This window comes from Lissotriton vulgaris, chromosome 2_1, assembly GCF_964263255.1.
Source record: "Lissotriton vulgaris chromosome 2_1, aLisVul1.2, whole genome shotgun sequence".
NCBI lineage: Eukaryota > Metazoa > Chordata > Amphibia > Caudata > Salamandridae > Lissotriton > Lissotriton vulgaris.
The window spans coordinates 257,823,324-257,848,265 of NC_141687.1; the positions used below are offsets into that span (position 1 = coordinate 257,823,324).

A 24,942-nucleotide genomic window follows, 5' to 3' on the forward strand; every position below is an offset into this window, starting at 1 on the left:
GAAAAGGCATGCCCTAAAATGGTTCAGGCAATCCAACTTGCACAATTGGATAATCTTGATCCAGTGACCTTCAAAAATAGGTTTTGGGGGTTTCTCTAGAAGTTAAAATGGCATCTGCAACTTTTGGTGACATTTAGAAAGAGTATAGTTGGCACCAGGCAAAGTCTAAGTGGGCAGCCATAGCTCATGAAGATCGTGATGAAGGTCCTTCCCACCTTGCTGCAAGAGCAGGCCAATCCTGTGCAGGAGAGGAGGGCGACAGAGTGCTGAATTCCAACACATCTTTCTCACCCAGTGTTCAGGGGCATTCAGGATCAGCTGTGCTCGATGCTCGAACAACTTCTCCAAGACTCTCGACAGAAGTGAAATCACCGGAATGCATAAAGCAAGCCTTATGACCAGTCCATGCTGAAGGCATCCATCCATTCAGGGCGCTCATTCGACATCTGATGTGCGGCACCACCAGGATGCACAAAGCCATATGGCCCAACAGGCGAAGGACTCGCAGAGCCAGGATCTATGTCAGAAACTCAACATCAGATCTAAAGTATTTGCACTCCTCTGAGGATGAAGGAGGGTGTAGGTGAGCACAAATGCCCTGTTAATTCCAAATAATGATCACAACTAGCCACGATTACTTTAGTCCATCATTAAAAAAAACTGAAACGACTGCATGGAATGATTTGCTGTGAGTGCACAAGACTAATCCCAATAAATAACTAACAGTAACCAAAAACACTAAACTAACCATTAATCTTAGGTTCCGGAGCAGCGTGCTGCCCAGTGTAAAGCACTTTGAAGCCTCGTCAAGGGTAGTAAGCGCTATATAAATGCAATTACAATATTCACTAATGCAGTTTTCTTACCTACAAAAATGTACCAGAATTCAACATGTAGCGTTGAAGAACTGAGACGCTCTGTCATGTAGCAGCAACTAATAGATGCTATAAGCAACAACTAATAGATGCTATAGAACTAAGCTTGAAAATAAAATTTGTAGAAAAAGACAAACAACCAACAATTGTAATACACAGGAGGAGGCGACAAGCAGGTGGGGGTGCAATGAAAAATAAGTCTGCTTCAAATATACCCTCAGTGATTAAAAAATAGGTGATTCCATAGACGTGCATGGCACAGAGAGACAGTCACTGAACCAGACCTTTAATGTTCATACGTCTCAGAGATGAACCGCTTCCTATGCGGAGTCGGAACACTGCGCGGCGACCAAAGAAGACCTACTTTCTGATTAGCCTCATCACCCAAAGCCGGCCTCCTGGAGGTTGGAGTCCTTCCTCTTTCTTTAACTCACACACGTCAGATGAAATACAAGGCGCAGAAGCAGAGCGAATAATCTGAATATACATAGATATTAAAATGCAAATGAAGGCGCGCAGTGATCTCCTCGGAGCCGGGCGCGTGCGCTGGAGACTTGATATGCAAAACACCGACGCACGGACGCAAACGACAGGCATCGCAGCGACGCAAACAAGCCGATGGCATTCGACTCACCTCAAACAGCGACCTGTCGAGCCACGCGCGAATTGTGTCAGTCGCCGACTTTCAGGGTTAAACACCCACACAGCCGCAAATTTAAACTAACCCGGAGATGATGCAAGCCAGCCTAGAGTGAAAGTATAATTTGGGGAACCTTCTCTCGTTATGGCTAAGTAACATGGGAAAGAATCCTTCCAGTGCCTGAGCAGTTCATGATAAGAAGGGGGCGAGTCACTTCAGACTAGAGTTTGTGTGCCCAAACGTTGGGAAGCAGAGAGAGAGTAATGGGGGACGCAGAGAAAGCACAGCTACCATTGAAGGTTCTGGAAAAGCAATGTCCCCGCGTGCTGACGCTCAAACCCTGTCCATCAGTTGGTTGCTCGCTCCTTCAATAGACCAGTGTGAGGTGAAGCTAGCCAATAAAAACATTGAACCCTAGCTGATGGGTCTTTTAGGCTTTTCTTTCCCAGGTCCAAATACATGGAAGTAGCATATTATCTGGACACTTTTATAAACGTGCCCATATTTTAATCTGTCAACAAATCTAGTGTTCTTTTAAGTTGGACCTTTCAAAGATGGCTTAAACACAAATAACTGCCACAAGGCAGTGAGTGATGTTCTGATCAAACAGAGGTCACGTAATTGAACCGCAGCCCTATATCTCAATCTATCAAACACACCTCTCATTCACTTGTAAAAAGGGCGCAGAGGTGATGATCACAGACTGTTTACCCCTAGGAAGACATACATATAAATTCCAAGAGAGGGTTTGGGATAAATTATGCAGAGGATACTTCCAGGGGGAAACAGAAGTCCAGACGGTCCTGTACATATGTGAGCGAGATCCAGACAGGGAAATATGGAAAAGGTAAGAGGTGGACAAAGGAGTAGCATTTAATGGCATCCTGTGCATTGTACTAGGTGCGTAGAGCGTGAAGAAATAGGATTTTAAATGCAAGCAGTGGGTGCTCTTTTTCAGGGGACCCTCACAAGATACCTTTACCACCACATGAATGATGTGCTTTTAATGAGGAAATAAGAGGTTTGGTCTTTTGTGGGTTTAGACATACTCTGGTTAATTCAAATACGGTGATTAACTAGCTCAGATATTTATACACACACACAAAAACAAGTAAAAGAAAACAGACAGTACTAGAACCTAAACTTCTAGAACGGTCATTACGGATACTGGAGAAGAGACTCAGGATCTTATCTAGATCTCAGAGGATGGAATACTCTGTCACAAACGTGATGGATATCCCATCTGCCGCCTTACTATCTTCAAAATCAATCAATCAGGTTTCTTACAAAGCGTGACTGCTCACCCGTTAAGGTCTCAAGGTGCTGTGGAGGGGGATGGGGTGGAGGGGCTGCGGTTCAGTCAAAGAGCCAGGTCTTGAGGTCAATCCTGAATTGAAGCAGTGGCAGTAATTGCCTGAGATGTAGAGGCAAGGAGTTACAGGTCTTTGCAGCGAGGTAGGAGAAGGATCTTCCTCCAGCCGTGGTCCATGAGATGGTGGCCAGGGCCGGTTGGGTGGAGCAGAGATTTCCGGTGGGAGTGTTAGAAGGAGAGGCAGTGGGTGAGGTATGCAGGTCCGGCATTGAAGGTTTTATAATGGGATCATAATACAGTGGGAGGGATCTCAGTCACGTTTGTGACGTAGTCCCCTCAGCTAAGATCTTAAAAAGGCCCTAAATAATCAATGGAGTGATGAAATGTGCATAGCCGTCTTGTAGCAAAAAAAATCCCGACTTGTCCTTTAGGTTGGCACTGTCAAAGACGTGTGCTGCACAAATGTTTGCTATGGTAACATGCTGTTTTGGTTCTGTTACAAGTTTAGTTACTTAATGACATTTATTTACCCAATGTGTCTTATCCAGAGCTAAGAATGCGCTCTACCGGAGGAGGAGCTACTCTACGAACCAAGATGGCCGCATAAGCTCCCGGCTCCGCCAACCTCCGCTGGCGGCTCGTATATCCTGTTGACTATCCATTCCTCCCGCCGGACTCCCGTGCACATGAAGTGCTCCTGACTCCTGCGGTGCAATCCCGGACTTCCGAACTTACCGGGTGACGAAGTTATGACGAGTACTATTCTTGGCCTGCTCCAGGGCTGACGCCGGGACCTCGATTTCTAGCCCATCCTGGTTGGAGTTGCACAACATCGGCTGTGGGACCAGGGTTGCGTCCGGTCTCCCGAACTTGGATCATTCTTTGCATTTTCGATTGGCAACTCAGTTACCGGCTTACGCTAAGGAGACAGTACAGTGACGCAAGTGAAGATCGGCAAACCGCGGTCAGGGTCCGACGCCCGGAGACCCTCCTGGGGGGGCTGGGGTCGACGGGCTTGGCCCCCGCGGGCGGCGAAGGTGTCGATTCTGCCAGTTTTGCGAGCGCCCGCTGTTGTCATCGGCTTTGTGTGTGTCTGGTGCCTCGGAGTTGTGTCCGGGGGTTCGAAACCTGCTTCGTCTCTTCGCGAGAGGGGATGGAGGGGACGGACGGCACAATATCGTTGAGGTCCGTAATGGCCGCCATTGGGGCGCTCCACTCTCAAATCACCGTCATGTACGCTTGGATGTCTGTACCGCTGGACAACGTTTGTTTGAGACCGGAGGACGATGCTCCGACATGTTATCAGCAAGCTGTGGTTCCTGTGGAGTACTCTGCTTACCACTATGAGGTCCCCGGGCGGAAGCCTGATTTAGCCCACTTTGATGCCTCTGGCTCCATGGATGGCGCACCTATGACCATCGTTGGCTTTCCCTACTCGATCCCTGCTCGGCGGAACATCGTTGCTAAAGGTTTTGATCGCCACGAACAGCTCTTCAGTGACTATCGGAGAGGTTTGCCTTTCTTCTTCATCTTTCCTTGCCGGAATTGTGGATGTCGCCATCTTGTATCCTGTCTTCGATCCGATTCCATTGACTTGCACTGTGTTGAACGCTTCGATTTCCTTATGATGACTGTGGCTTGGGCGGCGAGGGCTATTGTAAAGATCCATACTGGTCAGGGTTGACTTTGGCTTCTGGGGTTTGCTGCGTTATGTGCTCTATGCCGGGATTGTACCTTATAATGTAACGGGGGTCGGGTGGTTTTGCTGATGTCCTCCCCAGGTTGGGGTTCAATACTTGCTTCAAACAGTGGCTACTATGTCTTGGGGAGGTCGCTAATGGCGGGGGGTAAGGGAGATCGGGAGTGTGTATGTTGTTCTCCTCCTCCGCTTTCTTTTCCTTTCTTTAGGGTAGTTCCGGGGCGACAGGCACGCTGTTAGTGGGGTAGGCCGTAGCCATTACAGGGGTGCAGGGTGGCGGGTGTTGGGGGGGGGGTTTGTTATTTTAGTTTGTTTTTTTCTATGGTCCCTTTCTTTTCCTTTCCTCTTCTCAGTAGGGTCGGCTGTCTCTCCTGTCACTTCTTGCTTTATTGGGCGTCTATACCAGCTTCTACTTTATTGTCTCCTAAGGGTGGGTTTTCTGGATGGTGCTCGCACTTGATCGCTTGCTAATAGATCAACCTTTACTCCTAGTCTGTCGCGTGACTAAGGCTGTATTATTCGTTACCTGTTCTTGACTGCAGTGCGTGGTACATCCCCTCATCACTTATTGCTTCTTATAGTATGGTGTGACGCCTCTTACAGTAATGCCACTACTGCTTCTTTCAAAAAGAGAAAAAACGAAACCTTTGATATATCCTTTGTACTGGTGGCGCATTCAACCATACGCTGTAATCTCTTCGCAGCTGTTGCCAGGGTCGATGATAGATGCATAAATTCTATTTTGATTTGCTGAATTTGCGGCCGGCCCCTGTGGTTGTAGGCCTGCGCTTGTAATACTTTGAATGCATCAATAAAGGTTTAAAAAAAAAAAAATGCGCTCTACCAAGCCCTTAGGGTTTTTTTCTCAAATAAAACTGTGTTAGCTGGTGTGGTGTGCTGAGGCGGGTTGTCTGAATGGAACAGATTTCTAGTATTAGGAATCCTAGGAGGAGACTACATCATTGCTCATGCATCTACAGTAGATGGGGGCAGCTCGAGTCTGGCTCAAGGAAGGGGGCTCTGCGTCCAGAATTAGTAATTAAGCTTGATGTCTATTACTGTCTGTTGAAGGCTTGAGGATACATTTTGATGAGTTTCCTGCAGTGATGTCACAGTATGATGTCAGTTTCCTGGAGTAATATTACAGCATGACATGTAGCTCATAAAGTGATGGCATAGGCTGACAACAGATTTTAGAGTCTGCAGTATATTTGCAGTATAATTCCAGGTTCTTGGAGTGAGGTCGCAGTCGGATTTTAGGTTTATGGAGTGATGCATTAGAGGCAGATCAGGTTCCACGACTAACTTTTCAGTCATGCATCCTTTCAGAGTGATGCCACAGTGTGATGTCTATTTCCTGAGGAGATGCGCTAGTCTGACATCACTGTCAGACATAAATCGCCTAGAGGGTTGACACAAAGCAGCGTGACATCACCATAAGAAATCAAAAAGCGCCCGCAATGCAGTAAGTTATTATGCCATAATAGCAACGCTAACCGCAATAAAAGCCACCATGCCCAAGATGGGAGTGGGGGGCACCTAACAAGCCCGAAGGAGCAGCTGCGGAAGCACTTGTGACGGCGCTGGGGGCTCCGCCTAGGTCACGGCCGCGATCGCAAAATGGCAGCGCCCGGTGGGCTCCGAGTGCTCCCGCGATCGAGCCAGAACTGATGACGGAGCCTGCCCAATAATACCGCCCGGGCCCTGCAGCCGCGGAAGTGATCTTGACGGTGCTGGGGCTCCACTAGGGTCGCAGCCGCAATTGCAAAATGGCGGTGACCGGTGGGCCCTGAGCGCTCCCGTGGCCGAGCAGGGACTGCTGGGGGAACCTGCCGAGTGTGGGCTCCTGAGCCCGGTGGAGTGTCCAGGTGGTGATCCCGTGGCTCCCGGGCGGGGAGAGAGTGCGGAGGACGTCAGGTGAGGGCGCTGCTGTGGCTATCTATGGGCTCCCCGACGCCACAAACTCTAAATGTGGGGGGGCCCGGCCACAAGGAACAGCGGGCCAGCACAGAGATACACCGCAGCGCCCGAGTGGACAAACCGCCTCCCGGCAGGGCTCTGTGCCTCGAGGCACGCAGGGGGAGGTGCGGTTGGAGTGCGGCCTGGTGGTTGGACCCATGCAGGAGGGCCAGGTGAGGAACCCATAGCCATAGCCATCGACTTCTCCACTCTGCTGCTGTGGCCTCCCCAATCTGTCAGGTGGAGCGAGACGGCACCCGTGTGGACACTGGCAACCTGAACAGAGACGGGCTATTGGAACCACCTGAGCTGCAGGCGGAATGCTTCACTGGCAATAGCCCGTGTCCCCATTGAGCCCAGGTGGGGCGCAGGCGCGGTGTGGAGGACGGTGGGATTGAGAGGGAGACCGCTAATGTAGTCAGAGTGCCTCAAACTGGGCAGCTGACCCCCACTTCTAGTGGAGCCTCTACGGAAAGCAATGGACCTCACGCCCTGGGAGTCCCTGTATCCTGCTGGGGAGAGTTGAGACCGCGGGAGGGAGAGCGGAGGACAGGGGTGGCGTGTCTGTGCCCAGTCTGCCTGTGGACTCCCACCGACTACAGCAGACACAGAACTGGATGGTGAGTGGACATCCCGCGCCTTCCTCTGTCAAGGTGATACTCCCTATCTGTCCAAACAAGACGCATCCTGGGAGGAACAAGGAAGTCGCCTGTGAGACCCTGTGCAGCAACGGGGGTACACGATTAAACTAAGGGAGGGAGATCGCTCAAGATATCACGGGGACCTCTTCGGGCCGCGAGCAACCAGACCTTAGGCAGTGGAGGGAGACGTAGGAGACCTCCAGTGGCTATCGCCAGGAGACGTGACCATCATGGGGCAACAACGTGTAACAGGCACTGCACAGACTCCGGGACCCTGGAGAGCAATATCCCCAATGCCCACCATCACACAACCAGGAGGGGAGCCCACAGGTTCGGACTCAATGTTGAGCAAACTAGATAATTCTTAGCAGCGATTGAACAATCAAAGAGTAACCATGGAACAAAAGTTCAGGGAGCTAGCCATGGACCTTAATCTGCCACGGGACGACCACAGGAAGCTTGCAGACAAAGTAAAACAAGGAGAACAAGCGCTACACACGCTGGAACCGCAAATGCAACAACAACAAGACACTCTGAAAGACCTGCAGAACGGATGATTTGGAAGGACGATCCCGGAGAAGCAACATCCGCATTATCAAGTGGAGGACAAGCAGGTTATGCTAGTCCCAGACTACTCACGAGCTGTCCAGCAGCAATGATCCACCTTCTTGGAGGTCAAACGCACTCTGCCCCAGAAAAATGTCCAATACGCACTTCTGTTTCCGGCTCGGCTCAAGATCATGCACGACGGAAACACACATTTTTTCTCAGACCCTACGGAAGCTAGCAACTGGATCGAACAGCATCTCTCAAGCGTGAACAATCCCAGGAAGGTGCAGACTTCTAGATCATCAGGCCGCCAACGCCGACAACAGAAAAAAAGTAATGCTGGGGGCGTGGCCAAGATGGCGGGGTGAGCGGACGCTTCCTCCCATAGCTCCTCCGGCCCGGCTCAGCTCGAGCCCCTTTTTCTGCGCTTCTCTCCCCCCGCTGCTGCTCAGCGAGCGAGAGGAGTGTGCCGGAGTGCCTGGCGCGCACATTGATACCACTTTGGCTTTCATCGCCTCGGAGGAAGCACTTCGAAAGTTTGGTCAAAGATCGCAGTACGGAGGAGAGCCTGGGAGGCGGAGCGAACTGCAGTGCTGTCCAGGTGCCTCGGCTGGGCCTGGTGCTGAAAGCTGACGATCCGGAGGGGATCGGACCCGCCGCGTACCGGAGGATAACGGAGCCCTACGGACGGTGTCTTGGTGACACGGAAGTCTTTGGATCTGAGTTTGCGCCTTGGCCCTCCGACTAGCGACGGCGACACACTGCGCTGTGCAGGTCCCGGCCCTGTGAACGACGACCGGAGGCCTCCACACTGGGATCGGCCCACCTGGGCCCTTCGGTGCAACTGTGTGACATTGGCTGCGGACTCTCTTTGATCGCTGTCCCGGAGGTCGCCAGTGGTGTCGCCAGCCCGGGCCGCTCTACCTGGCCCCGCCCTGCCGCCATCTTGTCCCTGAAGAGCTGGTGTTGGTGGCCTCCGTCTATGCCTTTGGCTGGCGGGCGCTTGCTGTCGCCTCCGCTACTGGACTAACTTTCCGAGGGACGTGCTGAAGAGAGACCCTTGCTTTGGCTCCCGGTCGCCGCCCTGGCCGGGCGCCGCGACTGGTAGTGCCCGGGCCGGACTGCCATTTTGTCGCTTGTGACGCAGCACCCTTGCTTGTAGAGCGGTCTCCACATCTGGCGCCCACGGGCGACTAGGCAACTTTGAAGCGGCCAGACTTGGGCCTCGTCCACTGCAGCGACCACGATGACTGGAAGAGGCGGCTCGAGGAAGGGGGACCGCACCCTGCCGGATATGCTTGGCAGGGCCCAGCAGCTGCGGGACAGAACACAGCCATCGCCGGGATCCTCCCGGGCCTCGGCAGATGCGGCTGGGGGCGAGCCACCGGTCACGAGGTCCTTTATGGAGGAATTATTTAGCTCCCTCAAGGAAGACTTTCTAACGTTGAAGAGAGAGGTGGCCAGTGAAGTCCGTGAAGTACCCAGGGAGGTGGAGGGCCTTGGCGAGCGAGTTGAAACAGTAGAGACGGCGGGCCAGCGCCGAGACGAAGAGATAGTCCATCTTCAACAGGACGTTCTCCGCCTCCGGGAGCAATGTGTCGAGCTCCGGGCCCACTCTGAGGACCTTGAGAACAGGTCCAGGCGGAACAACATCCGGGTGCGGGGTGTCCCATCCGCGGACGAGGGGGCCGATTTGGTGGCCTATCTACAGGACCTGTTCCGCGAGATCTTGGGGGAAGATGCAGGCTTCCCTGTCCGCATTGACAGAGCGCATAGGGTGGGTCGACAGCGCCAGTCATCGGCGCCCCCTCCGGACATTTTGGCATTCTTGCCCGACTTTCCGCTGAAAGAACGCATCATGGCGGAGGTCCGAAAGAAGCAGCCTTTAACTTTCAGGGAGCGGCCTGTAGCGCTCTACCAAGACCTGTCCGCCATCACGCTGCAGAAGCGCAGGTCCTTCAGGATTGCCACTGACTTTCTGCGTGAACACGAGACGCCCTACTCCTGGGGACACCCTTTCCGTCTGATCTTTAGGTGGAACGGGGTACTACACCAACTGCGCTCCCTACAAGACATCTGCGGAGTACTGGGACTCACAGCCACGGAGGAGGACGGAGCTACACCGTCGTGGAGGCGCCCAGAGAGACGGAGCCGACGGAGGTCGATGAGGAGACAGTCGCCAGCGAGTGCAAGTCAGCCTGATTCCCCTACTATCAGGGCGGACATGGCAGATGCTCTGAGGGCGGCGGCCAGGGACTTGGCCGACTCCAATGGTGTGGCCATGACGGCCTAAATTCACTCCGGGGGGAGAGATTCTTAGCCTCTGCGATGCTGGGTTTGGGGCCGGGGGTCGGGGAGGGGCGATTGGAGGTGAGTGGCTGAACGTCCACTTTGCTGTTTTCTACGGACTTGCCCGTTTTTGGGCTTGACTGAGACAATGGGGTGTTTACATTTGTTTTTGTTTTTGGCTAGTTGCCGTGAGTGTGTTTTGGGAGGGTGTAAGGGTTGTTTTGTTGTTGGGGGGGGTCCCGTCCGATGTTGTCCATGCCTACGCTTGGCCTGTCCTGGCCTTTCCCGCGCGCCTGCCCCATGCGCCCCGCCCGCTGATCCCTTGCCTGCTGCATAGTGCTTCTGTTCCCCGGGAGGAATGCCGTCCTTAAAGGTAGTGACCCTTAATGTTAAGGGTCTGAATAACCCTGTGAAGCGTAGGGCGATCCTATCACTGCTGGAGGGGACGCAGGCGGATATATGCCTCCTGCAGGAGACCCATTTGCTGCCCAGGGATTGCCATAGGCTGCGCTCTGCCAAGTTCCCCACTCAGATCTTCTCCTCAGCGGCGACCAAGACTGCGGGTGTAGCCATTCTTTTAGCTAGCTCCTTTAGAGGCGAGGTTCTGTATAAATATGCCGAGCAAAAGGGGAGGCTCCTTGCATATCGCATGCGACTAGGGGGAATAGCTTTTACGGTTGGCTCCGTTTATAGCCCGAATGATCACCAGGATCGTTTCTTAGATTCAGTGTTGGTGGACGTCACTGCCTCGCCCGATCGCCATGTTATCCTGGGGGGGGACCTTAACATCGTTTTCGACTCTGCTATGGACAGGTCGGCGCAACGCTCCCCGCAGACGGGGGAACTTCCCCGCGCGGTGAAGGATCGGATTGTGGAGATGGATTTGCACGACCTCTGGCGCTCTATGCACCCCACTGATGGGGACTATTCCTACTTCTCCCATGCGCACCGCACTTACTCGCGGCTGGATTACCTCCTGGTGAGTGGACCGCTGCGCACTGCCGCCACGGCGGCGGACATCGGGGTCCTGTCCCTGTCCGACCATGAGCCAGTTTCCGGCGTTTTCAAGTGGCCGGGGGCCTCTCCCTCTCGAGGGACGTGGCGTCTTCGCGATACTCTTTTACATAAGAAGTCTGTTGTGAAACGCATAGGGGAGGTCATTCAGGATTATTTGATTCACAACGGCAACTCCGACACGTCTCAAGCAACGCAGTGGGCAGCTTTGAAAGCGGTCCTCCGAGGGGAATTTATTTCCATCTCCTCAGCCGAAAATAAGGAACGGCAGCGTAAGAGGGACGAACTGACTGCGCAGGTCAGGGAGCTTGAGCAGGTTCATCGCCGCACAGGGGCTCCGAGAGTTTGGAGGCAATTGAAAGCAGCGAGGAAGCTCCTATCAGCACTGGATCTTGATAGGGCAGAGTATGCCGCTTTGCGCCTGAAGCATGCCTTTTACTCAGGGGGGGACAAGTGTGGTAAGCTCCTGGCCCATCGGCTCCGGGTTGCACAGCAGCGTAATGTCGTGAAGGAACTGGTAGGTACAGACGGGGTTATTGTTTCTGGTGATGCGGAGGTGGCGGAATCCTTTCGCAGCTTCTACGAAGCACTGTATGCTGGGGAGCCCTCCTCGCCGCGAGACGCCGAGGACTATTTGGAGTCAGTGGCCCTCCCGGTGCTGGATTCCGCCCAGGCGGACCATCTAGAGAGGGACATCCATGTTGAGGAAGTCATCTCCGCTATAGCGCGACTGAAGCACGGTAAAGCCCCGGGCCCGGATGGCTACACAGCTTTGTTTTATAAGACCTTCTGCACCGCTGTGGCCCCAATCCTGGCTCGACTGTTTAACTCCTTCTCCGAGCCTGGCGCTATCCCACCGGACCTCCTTAACGCTACGGTGTCAGTCATCCCGAAACCCGGGAAGGACCGGGCCTTGTGTGGTTCATACAGGCCCATCTCACTCTTAAATGTTGACCTCAAGCTATATACAGGGATTCTAGCATCCAGGCTTGGTCTACACCTACCGGGACTGGTGGAGGCGGACCAGGCTGGCTTTGTACCCGGTAGACAGACGGTAGACAACACCAAGAGAGTGACGCATGTACTAGAAAAGGCCTCGCGTATCCCGGGGGAGCGGATGTTGCTATCAGTTGATGCGGAGAAGGCCTTTAACAGAGTTCATTGGCCGTACCTTGAGCTGGTTCTCGGGAAACTGGGTATCGGCGAGAAGTTCCGCACCATGGTCTTCAACTGTTATAAAAGTCCATCGGCGTCGGTGCGGGTCAATGGGTGTAGCTCCGGTAGTTTTGCCATCGAACGCGGTACGAGACAAGGTTGTCCCCTCTCGCCGCTTTTGTTCGCCCTCTACATGGAGCCGTTTGCTCAGAGGATTCGCAATAACCCTGCCGCCATTGGGGTTAAGATGGGCCAATATGTCCACACAGTCAGCCTTTACGCGGACGATGTCCTGCTGACCCTAGACGACCCCAAGAGGTCACTCCCTGCTTGCGTCCAGGAACTGGACGCCTTTGCGCGTGTGGCCGGCTTCAAAATGAATATGAGCAAGTCGGTGGCGTTGGATGTGTCACTGGCCGCGGACACCAGGAGGGACCTTCAGCGTCTTTTTCCCATGCAGTGGTCCTCGTCTACGGTGCCTTACCTGGGGATCCTGCTGGCGCCCACACTGCCTGAGATGGTGAAGCCAATTACACTTCCCTCAGCAGGAAGATCAAGGAGGAACTTGGCCGCTGGAGCAAGGGCCTGCTGTCGTGGCTAGGTCGTATCGCGGCGGTTAAGATGACGGTGCTGCCCCAGATTCTGTACCTCTTTCACGCTCTACCTCTCCAACCCCCTGTGGGTTGGATACAGCAAACGCAAGCTGACATCTCCCGCTTCGTTTGGCAAGGCCGCAAGCCGCGGATGAAGAGGGTCCTCTCCACGCTTGCTCTGGAGGCGGGGGGTCTTGGTATCCCGGACCTCCGGAAATACTTTCAGGCGGCGCAACTGCGATACTTGGTGGAGTGGAGCAGGTGGGAATCCGACAAACACTGGCTTTTTCAAGACCAGGCGGTGGCGGGCCGCACCCTCCAGGAGGTTCCGTTCTTGCGCCGCGCGCATCGCCCTGCTAATCTCTACGCCTCTTTTGTTACGCGGGTCCCCCTGCGGGTGTGGGATGCGATTTGCGAGGCTCGTGAACTGACCACGTTCCCCTCGCCGTTCACGCCCATAGTGGGTAACCCGGACTTTGCCCCAGGCCTGGAGCCTTTTCCCATTGGGTGAGCGCGGGCTGTAGGGCGCTTTTCCAGATCTACGGGCCGGAGGGCGTGATTCCTTTCCAACAACTTCGACAGGAATTCGGCCTGACGAAGATGGACAGACTGCGCTATATGCAGGTCCGACACTGGGCTCTCCAACCCCAGGTGCGCGACACCGGAGCTCGCCAAATCACACCATATGAGCGGTGGTTGGTGACCCGGACCTCGGACGCCAAGCTAATTACCGATTTGTATAAATTCCTTCAACCCCCGACGTTCCACTATCATAACCCGGGGAGGGAGCGCTGGCACAGAGAATTGGGTAGGACACTTAGCCATAAGGAGTGGGACAAAATTGCATATCGGGCGAGGCACTCTGCATACCACACTGGACTTACGGAGACCTTCACTAAGGTGTCTACTTATTGGTATTACACCCCGGAGAGGCTATATGAAATGCATAAACACACTGACAAGGGGTGCTGGCGGGGTTGCGGACAGGAGGGTACCCTCTCACACATTCTTTGGGCTTGCCCGGTGCTGACTGCTTACTGGAAGGACGTCTTGGATGAGGTAGATAGGCACTTTGAGATTGAGCTGCCGCGCTTCCCAGCGTATGTTTTGTTAGGCCTTCCCAACGATCTAATGTACCCGCTGAAGTCCCGCAGGGGTAGACAGATTGCTATTGCGCTAGGCTCAGCGATCCAGAATATTCTTGTCCACTGGCGCACCGCCACTGTCCCCTCCATTACTGGTTGGTTGCATAGACTCTGGCAGGTGTTGGGTATGGAGAAGATGTCGCTTACAGTGGCTGGGGATGTGGATCAATTTGAGGAGCTATGGCAACCCTTCCTAGCACTACTGTCCACGGAATTCCGGGAACTCACCTGCCCGAGGTCCCTTCGACTTCTTAGGCTGACGCCACCGGCGACCCCGTGGATTAGAATGCACAGAGGATAAGATCTTAGGGGATGGGGTGTGGGCTGTTTGGGGCGGGTTATCCTAATACAGGGCCATTGGACGGGGGAGTTGGGGTGTTGTTTCCTTTCTTTTTCCTTTATTGGGGGTGGGGGCTCGGAGGGACTGGGTTGTGCCTCGATGGATCGCTGATGGCTATTCGCGCTCGGCTTTGGGTGGGGTGTTGGGGTGCACAAGAGGGTTACACAAACTGCCTAATTGCCTTACATTTGTTGTATGTTCCTTCTGGACCACCGACCTACTTTTGGCCAACGCTCCTGAGATACGCTTCGTTCTCACTATACTGTATTTAACCTTAACCTCCTATTCCCCTACCCCATGTTTCTTTTGTCTTAATAAAAATGCTTTAAACCTAAAAAAGTAATGCTTACCCAGCTCAGCCCACGTTCAGACTCCTCTAACAAAAACTCTCCTGACCGTACGCAAATCATCGCAGAACCCCCGAGGGCACTTCAAGCAGTCGCAGAGATGGGGCCCCCAGGGGACAGCTCGGACAGCGAGAGAGGTCCGCACCTCTTTACTTCGGAAGAGGAAGGCCGCGACATGAACACTCTAGGGAACGGCTCAATGACACCACCGCTAGTGACCCTTCAGGGTGCTCTTCGGGTCCCGCATACCTCCCAGACCAGAAGATAAGGCTCCACGCTAACCGGGCGCCCCGACGACCAATCCTGACCTTGGCGGGCCTGAAGGCCGGACCGGCCATTGGACAATAACGGATGGCGACTACTACCCAGAACATAGGCACCACCACCACGCAGACAACGAGCGGGCTGCGGCGGCGACGTAATGAACTAGAGTTAGCACATGATGTGCAGTTTGGACGTATCGCCTCGAGCGAAAGGTCCTATTAGTTGGGAATGTTTCCTGTTGATCCTCATTACCTCCCCCCCAGTTTCATAGTTTTTTAACATCCCCAGGGGAGCGCAAACGTAACATACAGAAAGTTGTTTTGGCTAGCAGAGATAGGCGCTTGGTTGGGAGAGTGACACGAGGGGCATCAAATCAAGAGAACCAACATCCCAACACTAGAAGCAATGGTGACTAATATACCTAACAAAGACCTGAAAGTTGTTACATTAAATGTTAGAGGCTTGCAAACAGCACACAAACGGTACGCGATCTACGCCTATATGAAACGACAACAGATAGCCCTCCTACAGGAGACACACCTCACGGCGACAGAGGTAGATTGCCTACGCAAAAAAATGCCGAGGTATTGTCTGTGCAACGACATACTCTGCCTTTGCCAGTCGAACCCTAATTTGGATCAGGCCTGGGAGCCCCTTCAGAGAACAATCCAGGTTAGTGGATAAGGAGAGCAGATACTCCTATTGGCGGGTCACCTTGATGGTAGGGAAAAATTGATCGGAAGCCTGTACGCCCCCAATGTAGAGCAGGAGCAGTATTGGTTCCGCCTCACTGGAGTGTTAGCACAATACACGGCAATGCCATGGCTGTTGGGAGTCAACTATAAATGCGCCCAAAATATAGGTCTGGACAGATCGCATCCCCCACCGGCACAATCACCCGCACTGAAACAGACAAAACACTTTAGACACTGGGTTACCCACTGGACGCTGGTAGATGTTTGGTCAGAAAATAATCCGAACACCAAGGTATACTCCTTTTACTCCGCCCGCACAATCTCAGAGTGAGTCTGGACAGATTCCTATACTCGGCAACGCTGCTGCCCCTGGTACAGCATACTGACTACATAGGTAGAGTCCTCACAGATCATGATGCTCACACCGTAACCCTTGGAAGGAGATCGCCCCCCCCCCCCCAGTACCCACGTGGCAATTGCCCCAAGAATGCCTCACGGATAAGGTTTTTTTCATACACACGGCGACCATATCCAGGAATACTTTACACTAAATTCAGACACAGCATCATCTTGAACGGTAGAATGGGATGCATTTAAAATCGAGGCAAGGGGACACTGCATTCAACACATAGTAGGAGTACGGAAAGTGCTAGAGCAGTCATTACAAGGTGCGGAAACACGACTGGCGGACCTAACGAAGAGTATGGATCAAGGGGAAGCTGCCCTCGAACAGGTGGCGGCAACAAAAACATCATATGCTGAAACTGTGAGAGACCTTCGCAAATATAATTTTAGAGCATATGCTGCCCGAGTACATCGGGAGGGGAACAGGACGGGTACACTTTTAGCCCGGCTTGCATAACAAGATACGGACATGCAACCCATCACAACGCTGTTCGATGCGACAGGCGTCCCTAAACAGTCACAAATAGATATCGTATGCATTTTCCGCGAATATTACGCGGGAATCTATCGTGTCCCGCCACAGGTATCACAACTGGTGTTAGACCAGTAGTTGCACTCCTTGCCTCTACCCGAAATTCCGCCGGCGGGTGGAAAGGCGTTAGAAGCAAAGATAAAATCCCCGGACGTCACCCACGCGATCCGGGCTCTGGCACGACGTAAGGCACCGGGAATGGAAGGCTTTCCCCTCGAATATTATACCACTTTTTCGGGACGAGACAGGAATTCCCTCTGTCCACCCTCCTCTTCGCCTTGGCAGTGGAATCATTGGCCATTCAGTTGCGGCAGGGGGGCTGGGGCGTTCCAATTGCAGACACGGTGCACAGTGTATCATTCTATGCTGATGATCTCCTGATTTATGTGAGGGCTATTACAAGTGATCTAACGCCGATTTGGGCAATATTGCAAAGCTTTGTGGGAAAAAACAACGGTCGTTCCCCTTAGTACTCACCTAGCCTCTTCGGAGATAATGATAGGACCCCAAACACTCGATTGGAGCGCAGCGACACCTCGATACCTGGGGGTGAGATTGTACCATTCACCTGAGAATCTGTGTGAGGGGAACCATCGCAAAACATTAACCAGGCTTCGAGCAGCAGTTTCCTTCTGGAAGACCTTGCCCTTGGCCTCCATAGGGCGTGTGGGCCTAGCGAAGATGATTGTGGTTTCCAGACTGCTATACTCCTTCATTAATCGCCCAGTGATACCGCCTCACTCCTTCTTTCGAAAATTAGATGCACTGCTCACAAATTTGATATGGGGAGGCTGCAACCACAGAGTAGCCCTACAAACTCTCTACTTACCTACCACACAAGGGGGTTTGGGGGCCCCCTCCTTTAAGGCCTATTTCCTGGCACCGCAGCTTCAATGGTTGTCCCATTGGACAGCAGAACGACACGTGGAGGAAACATACACTAATGAGGGTCGGATGCCACTCCTGGCCATCCGGAGACTGCGGATGTCCGGTACCAAGCCTTCACGTACGCACCCCCTACAGGTGTCGATAGCCCGCAAATGCATGATGCGCGTACACCGTATGTCAAAAGGTCAACCCCTCTATGCCCGCTGCTCCCATTAGTAGGATTCCCGCTACGGGAGAGCTATTACACGTCAGGAGCCCTCCGGATATGGACGGAACACGAGGTGACGGAGATGGACTCCCTGTTTGAAGATGGGCAGCTGAAAACATACGTCAAAATGATGGACAGCTACGATCGCCCTCCGGGAAAGTTCCTGGTACATAGGCGACTAGTAGACAGCGCCCATCAATGTTGGGACCTCACAGAGTGAGAACCATCGACACACCCCCGGTATTACATACAATCCTACGTATGGGGGTGGGCAGACACTTGGTCACGTGGCATTACAAGGCGATAAGGGAACTGTGCACGACCCCTTTACAAGCCCTGCGTCAAAAATGGGAGGATAAGATAGGGCGAGTGCTTAATGACAAAGAATGGGAAAAGGCTCTAGAATACCCAAAAAAGGTTTCAAGAAATGCATGCTTCAAACACATACAATTCAACATTCTACATCGCGCATTCTTAACACTGCATCGACTTCACTGATTTTACCTTGATACACATTTCGCCTGCCCCAGATGCCAAACATCCGAGGTGAACTTTAAACACATGTTCTGGGACTGTCCCATAGTTCAATCATTTTGGGGTAGGGTCCATCAAGTGCTGGGGCGACGGTCCACCTCACGAATGTTGGCACATGCGAGGCATGTGCCCTGGGGGTCTTCCGCAGGCAGAAGACAGAAAAGGTGCAGTGCAGGTTTGCATCCTTAGTCTTGCTCCTGGCGAAACGGGGCATTGGAGGGCACCGGTAGGACCCTCGGAAGCAGCCTGGATAGGCGCCGTTAAAAAATGGGGGGCGGCAGAAGAAGAAACGCTAAGAGACGAGGAAGTGAAGGGGATTCGCAAGCATCCCATCTCCATGGAATGGGCACAACTCATGTTCAAATTCACACAAGAAACAACGCTAGATAGCTCCCCCGGAGCTACACAATCTCAATCTCAAACCCCACCCCAGTTTGCGATAGCGCAAGAAAATGCCGGCATGTCATAACCGTGGGAGATGAAGGGCCGACCGTATACTAGGATTTCACCAGACTGGAACCCGGACCCGTGATGGGAGAGGTAGCCTCCTTAGACAACACACTCCCTGATCTACTGATGCCACAGATACTATATAGACGAAATGCAACCAACCATGTGATAGATGATTACCACAATACAGCGTGTAGGCCCCCCTACCCCCTTCTATCCCTCTCTCCCTTAGTTAACTGTTCTAAGTTTATCCCTCCCCCCCAGACACCCCAAGCATTGGTTCATAAGTATTGGGAACACAAGCAGGGACATTTACTGCAGAGGTGTACAGGGATAGAGTGGGAGACTAATTCTCCTTTTGCGCCCTCGTGGAAACCCACACATACAGGCACTAGGCATTGGTCAGCCTATTATCACCTATACTAGTCCACTGGAGATGTAATATCCATGTAATTATGTTGTCTCCTGCTAGAGCTATATGTTATAAGATAGAATGGATGTTCTGCAATACATTGATATAGACTGACAGCCTGTTTACTCCTGTCATTATGTATTAATGCAAATGTATAACAATGTACCATGAAAAGAAAAACTCTCAATAAAAGAAATTTAAACAAAAAAAGAAATCAAAAAATCCTTCTGTGTGGTTGGTCCTGCTTTAGCATTGTTGCAGTTGTATCGCTTTTTTGTCAGTTGTGCTTTAAAGTGCACCAGTGTGTATCAAAATTTGCTACAAAGCATTAACATACAGAACCTTCATGGCCAGCCAAACTTGTTCCCAGCAATACACAAGCATCGCCCTCATTTTGCCTTCACAAATTGACAGTCATGTTAATATTTGACACCCGGCTCCATATTTGCAAACCCTACACATTTAGAGGGTAGGCATCTACTACTTTTCTGGTACCTCCAGCACCTACCTATTAATTTGAAGCCATCCCATGACTTTTAACGAGGCCTGGTACAAACAGCAAGCTGCAAGAATTTATTTCCCTGGCAGCCACACATCTAAACCGTACTTACAGTTGTGCCTGCTAGCTCTCAGGAAAACAGAGGCTGACCGACAAACACCTGAGTGACCAATAATATGGCAGATACCAGAGTGATTGAGCCAACAACAATCAGCATGAGGATGTAAGCGGGGACCCGTCACTCATAACGTGCTCCACTCCAGTAGTTGTGGTGCACGAGCACAGAGGGAAGCAGGACTGTCAGGACGTGATCTGAGCTACTGGTGTCCACAAAGCACCTTTCAATGTTTAACTGTAAAGCGTGAGAACAACCTTTTCATCTTACATGAAACTAAAGAGGGCCTAATTTTAAGGCTTGCACATGATTCTAAACTAGGGCAATACAGGCGTTAATTCCTAAAAACTCTCCCCTACTGTAGACGGCAAGCTGTACCTATTTCTAGGGCTATCTGAGCAGCGACTTTTCTGAAAGCCTCACTAGTTTACTATCAGAGGATTAATACTACAGTACTGGGCACTAGTACGCTTCCCTCGCAGCCCCCTTATTTACCACTGTGTATAAGGCAGGGACAATCCAGGCATTCTCCAGGAAAATACTATTGGCATAATTGTCATGCCCCGGATTCTACCCACCATGAAGGGAAATAATACGAGTTTAAATGGCAGCTCGATAACCCTGGTGCATCCTGCTGTGTTTTTTCACCCATACTTTTGAGATCTCTGCCACACTTGCCTTTGCTTTATTTCACCCGGATGAGTGCCCTCATTTTACGCTCACCGTGTGTTAATAAGTTTAATATAAATATGATAGTCAGTGTGTCTCTTTGCTGGAGTCTTTTCCAAGTAATGCTTACTTGGTAAGAAACTACCCAAAAGATTAGCATTTTATGGTAACAGTCCCTCCTACTGAGGCAGGTATTCAGTGGCCTTCGTCACTGATTTGGCTGTACATTCACCACTTTCTGACTATACAAATACAAAATCCTTTGCACACGAGTTTCATTATAGGGCTGAAATGATGCAAATCTTTACACTGCTGTCCGGGGACTTTTGGAACATCTAGCAAATCTCCCTCTGTGTCTGACGGAGAAGCTTCAACAAGCGTGCAACACAACAGCTCAGAAGCACATAGGAGTCCTCAGTTCAAGTATATATGAAATGTTGAGAAAAATTCAACTTCAGTATACACAGTGGTCCATGTGTTGGTCTGTACAGGTCAGCTGTGATCTTCTGTACAAGTGGCTGAAGTAGGCTTTCATGCCAGGTGCCATCTCTACAGTCCGAGATCAAAGTGGCATTGTTCCTAGCCGGACATAGGGACATTCACTCATTTGTCTGTGACCCAGGAGGTGAGGAAATGTCACTTAGGATGCAAGGAACCATGTAATTGTCAGGCCCTGAAGCAAGATCTGCTGTGTCTGCATGCTTATTACCTTTTGGGTAAATGGTAATTTCCCTTATTTCGTATCTCTCATGTACAATATGATTAGGCCTCCTTGACTGGGCAGTTTTAATTTGAAAGTAAAGTTATTAAATAAAAGAGGACAATGATGCTATACAGTTTGACAAATGATACATTAATGCCTAATCTTTCACCGTAAAATACCAAACTTGGCTCACTGGTGGCAGCATTCTCAGTAGCTATACACAAGAGGTATCTCATACAAGGGGACTCACTGTTCTTCAGGGCGCTGGCCATCTCAGGTCCTCCCTTCTTCTTGAAGTCTGGAAAGGTGTCTGGCTGTGGCAGCTGATTGGCAGTGACTAGAGCCTTCTGCATCTTTATTCGCCCTTCCAAGAGCTGATCCCAGAGAGCTAAACAAATGGAAATAGAAAAAGGAATGTAAATTAACCCAAGGTTCATCAACAAGCGCCCGACACAATCCTTTGGTAACACACTTCAAAACAAGTGACAATGCCGGAGGTTCTCGCCACTCTAGGCGCTGAGATCCATTTCATTTCCTTGAGTACGACTAGCTGAGGAAGATGGTGTGGACTAGAAATTCGGTGTAATCCCAAGCCATTCTCTCATACAGTTTTAAGGAACTCTGGTGATGCATCTATTTTATTGGGTAGTAGTGACCTTGCATGCAATGTACCGTTCCAATTAAGTCAACCAACAGAGACCTCCACTGAAATGGACTTCTATACGGGTAACTAAGGCCAGCTTGCCCTGACAACCTATGGGGGAAAGTTCTCAAAAAGTAAAAATATTTATTTGTAGAATTTGTAAAGTAAGCGATTGATAAAAGCATCTGTTGGGGAACCCGATTCGTATGCATAGGATGCAGCATATGCATCTCTCGCCATGTCACAGCACTCATACTACTGGCTTTCACATTACAGCATGAATAACCGGGTTCACATAATCCCTTACAAAAGTACCTCCAGTCTTAAACTCTGCACACAGTGAGTACGCAGGTTCATCATGGAGTCTATAGACAGAGCATGGCTGTCATAAGCTGGCGAGACCACGCAGGTAGTGAGGGCAAAGCCTGTAGCAGACTTATCCACAATTCTCTGGTCAGACCCTTTAATCATTCTGCCAAGAATGTGCAGGGAGGAAACCAACATCTTTCAAATAAAAACCTTCACTTCAGTGCAACCTTTAAAGTTGAATAATAAATGATTGACTTCTTTCACCCAGACTGGCAGAAGGATTAGATTTTTGCTTTCCAGAGTTGCTAGAGTGTGTCCATATTCTAGGCTTCCCTTTCTCCTGTCCCAAGAACACTGCTGGTCCACCCAGCAGATTCCTGGAAACCCCGCCTTTCCAAGACGTCTTGTGGTATTGCTGGTTAGTATTATAGGAGTGAAGTTTATATTAATCGCAGTGGATTTCTGGATAAATGGTAAAATCAAGGCTGACCTGGGAGACATTTAGGGGCAGAGATGTTTGGAGGTCACAGTGTCATGATTTGTAGGGTGCCCCCCAGCATCAGTGTAGGAACCCAGACATACAAACGAGTGGGGGGGGGGGGTCTTTAAAACAAGCATCACATGAAGCAGGTGGCATAGACTGTAGTCCTGTTCTACTCAAGAGTAACCCATATAGATATACACTACATAAGTGGTCCGCCCCAAGGTCATGCATATGGGCTACCCTGGAAGTAAAAGTGAAGTACGCGATGTACAGAGTACCTCACAGTAAACAACCTGTATTCTACATGAGTGGGCTGCCACATATGCAACAGTATGGGGTGTTATTTGTACAGAGCACCTGAAGAGAACAGTGCGCGCTATAGAGGAGTCTGCCCCTGAGAGCACCTTCCAAAGGCTAAGCCTTTCTTCGAGAAAACCTTGCAAGTGCTATCCACGTTGTAGACTGTTCATGATGAAAAAGAGTTTATTTTACATATGTGCTGCCCATATTTCAAACATTTGCATCTATTGGCAGAGATGGTAGTACAATATGTAAATCTTGTTTTTACAATTGATATCATGTGTATTACATGCCTATTTTACAGGTATGTAAAATAGGCATGAATACACAAGTGCCTATTTTACAGGCATGTAAAATAGGCAATAATATACAAGTGGTAACAGACTTCATGGGGAAACCTTTCAAAATTATGGAAAGAATCACATGTGACCCAACGAACATGGTATATGTCATCGAATGCCACTGCGGACCCAGCTATATTGGAAGTACAATCTGCCCTTTAAAAAAACGAATTCTCGAACATCTGAGAGCAATTCATAAAAACGATACCAACTATGCAATTGCAAAGCATCTGAAAACTCATAATGAAAAATCTTGGAAAGACATAAAATATTTTGGGCTGGCAACTACTCCAAAATATGAGAGAGGGGATAACAGAACCCTAAAACTGCGGAGATTAGAGTAAAAAATGATAATCCGGTTCAAAACCAAGACCCCATTTGGTCTGAATGCGGAAGAGGAACTGCATGTTCACCTGTAAATGTTGCATAAAACAAATGCTCAGCCAAATAGATAACCTTCTGAAACCTTAAACGACACCAAACCATAACATGGGGGCACTTAGCCATTATTGAAACTCTTGGAATCCACCTCAATCAAAGGATGAAACAAAACGGCCCCTTTGATACGTATCAAAGAAAAAGCCTATCAAAATTGGTGGAAAATTAGGCTAGAACTCTCCGAGAAACAACTATAACTGAGAAAATGTTGCCATTCTCAATAAAGCATCCTATTGAAAGAAAAAAAGAAAAGTAATTCAATGAGTAGATCAAGAAAACAAAATACGAAAATTAAGAACATAACATTAGAATGTTTAATCAATACTGAATATGATAATCATCAAATATGCAATCCAGTATGCAGTCTTGCAGAAATCGAAAAACAAAGTGAAAATATTGAACGTGAAAACCAGTGAACGATTTGATAACTACATGTCCCATAATGCCTCGTAGCTGGCAGCAATGGGAGAACTATAAAGAGTAAACACAAACATAGGACTCACATACTGTGAGCAAGACCTGTGGGGTTTGAAACGCTTTGGGGATGATAATTGTACTTTTGCAATAAAAAAAGATTACTCACAATCTCTGGTGTGCGGTCTCTTCCCCGTGAAGGAGAAAGTTGGTGAATAATTTAAAACGAGGACTGGTCCGTCCTCGACACCGGCACCCGCTGTGAAACAGCGCACTTTCCTTGTGACCAATTGGTGTTGCATATATATGTGTGTGTGTGTATATATATATATATATATATATATATATATATATATATATATATATATATATATATATATATATATATATGGGTCTTGACTGTCATTACTTTTCAGTAGGAGGAGTACAAATGGAGTAGAAAACAATAAAGAACAGAGGAAAGGGATCAAAGAAAAGGAGAGGGTAAAAGAACATGCAGGAGGGACGGAAAAAGGTAACGGGAGAAGAGAATAAGGCTGAGAGAGAAAGGAGATAAGGATGAGCAAAGAGGGCAAAGGAAAAAGAAGAGAAATGGACCAGAGAGAATGTAGGAAAAATGTGGGGATGAGTGACAAACGGAAGAGGGGTGAGGGAGGCTAAGGAAGGGGCTAGAGGGAAGAGCATTAAATGAAAAAGAGATGAGAAAGGAGCAGAAGGAGACAGGGAGGCAAGAAGAAAAGACAAGTAAAATGAGGTAATTAGAGACCGGTAAATTACATTAGTGTAGCAGGTGCAGTGACACCATTGTTGAGCGGTGCAATGGGTGCGCTGCACCTCATTTATACAATATTTAAATAAAGACTTGGATGGCAGGGGGTCATAGAAGGGCGGACTGGCCGTAGCAGGCACCAGGTATTTTCCAAGTGGGCGCGAGGGTGAGGGCTGGTTTTGGACCCCTGGGCGGCCATTTTTTGTTACCAGAGCTGGTTACAGTATCGGCCCCCTGTAACAAAAGTAGCTGCAGTATTTTCCACGCACCACCCCTCTCATCTCGCGGCTGGTCTAACTCAATTACCTGAGC

The 24,942-nt window shown here is 50.4% G+C and overlaps 1 protein-coding gene across 1 annotated transcript in view; it reads right to left on the reverse strand.

Moving 5' to 3' along the window:
• Positions 1-24,942, reverse strand: part of AATF (apoptosis antagonizing transcription factor) — a 400,768-nt gene that overhangs the window by 333,055 nt on the left and 42,771 nt on the right. The window contains exon 4 of the mRNA XM_086954897.1: positions 21,183-21,320. Within this exon, the coding sequence (XP_086811023.1) occupies positions 21,183-21,320 (138 nt within the window). The remainder of the gene's footprint in view (positions 1-21,182; positions 21,321-24,942) is intronic.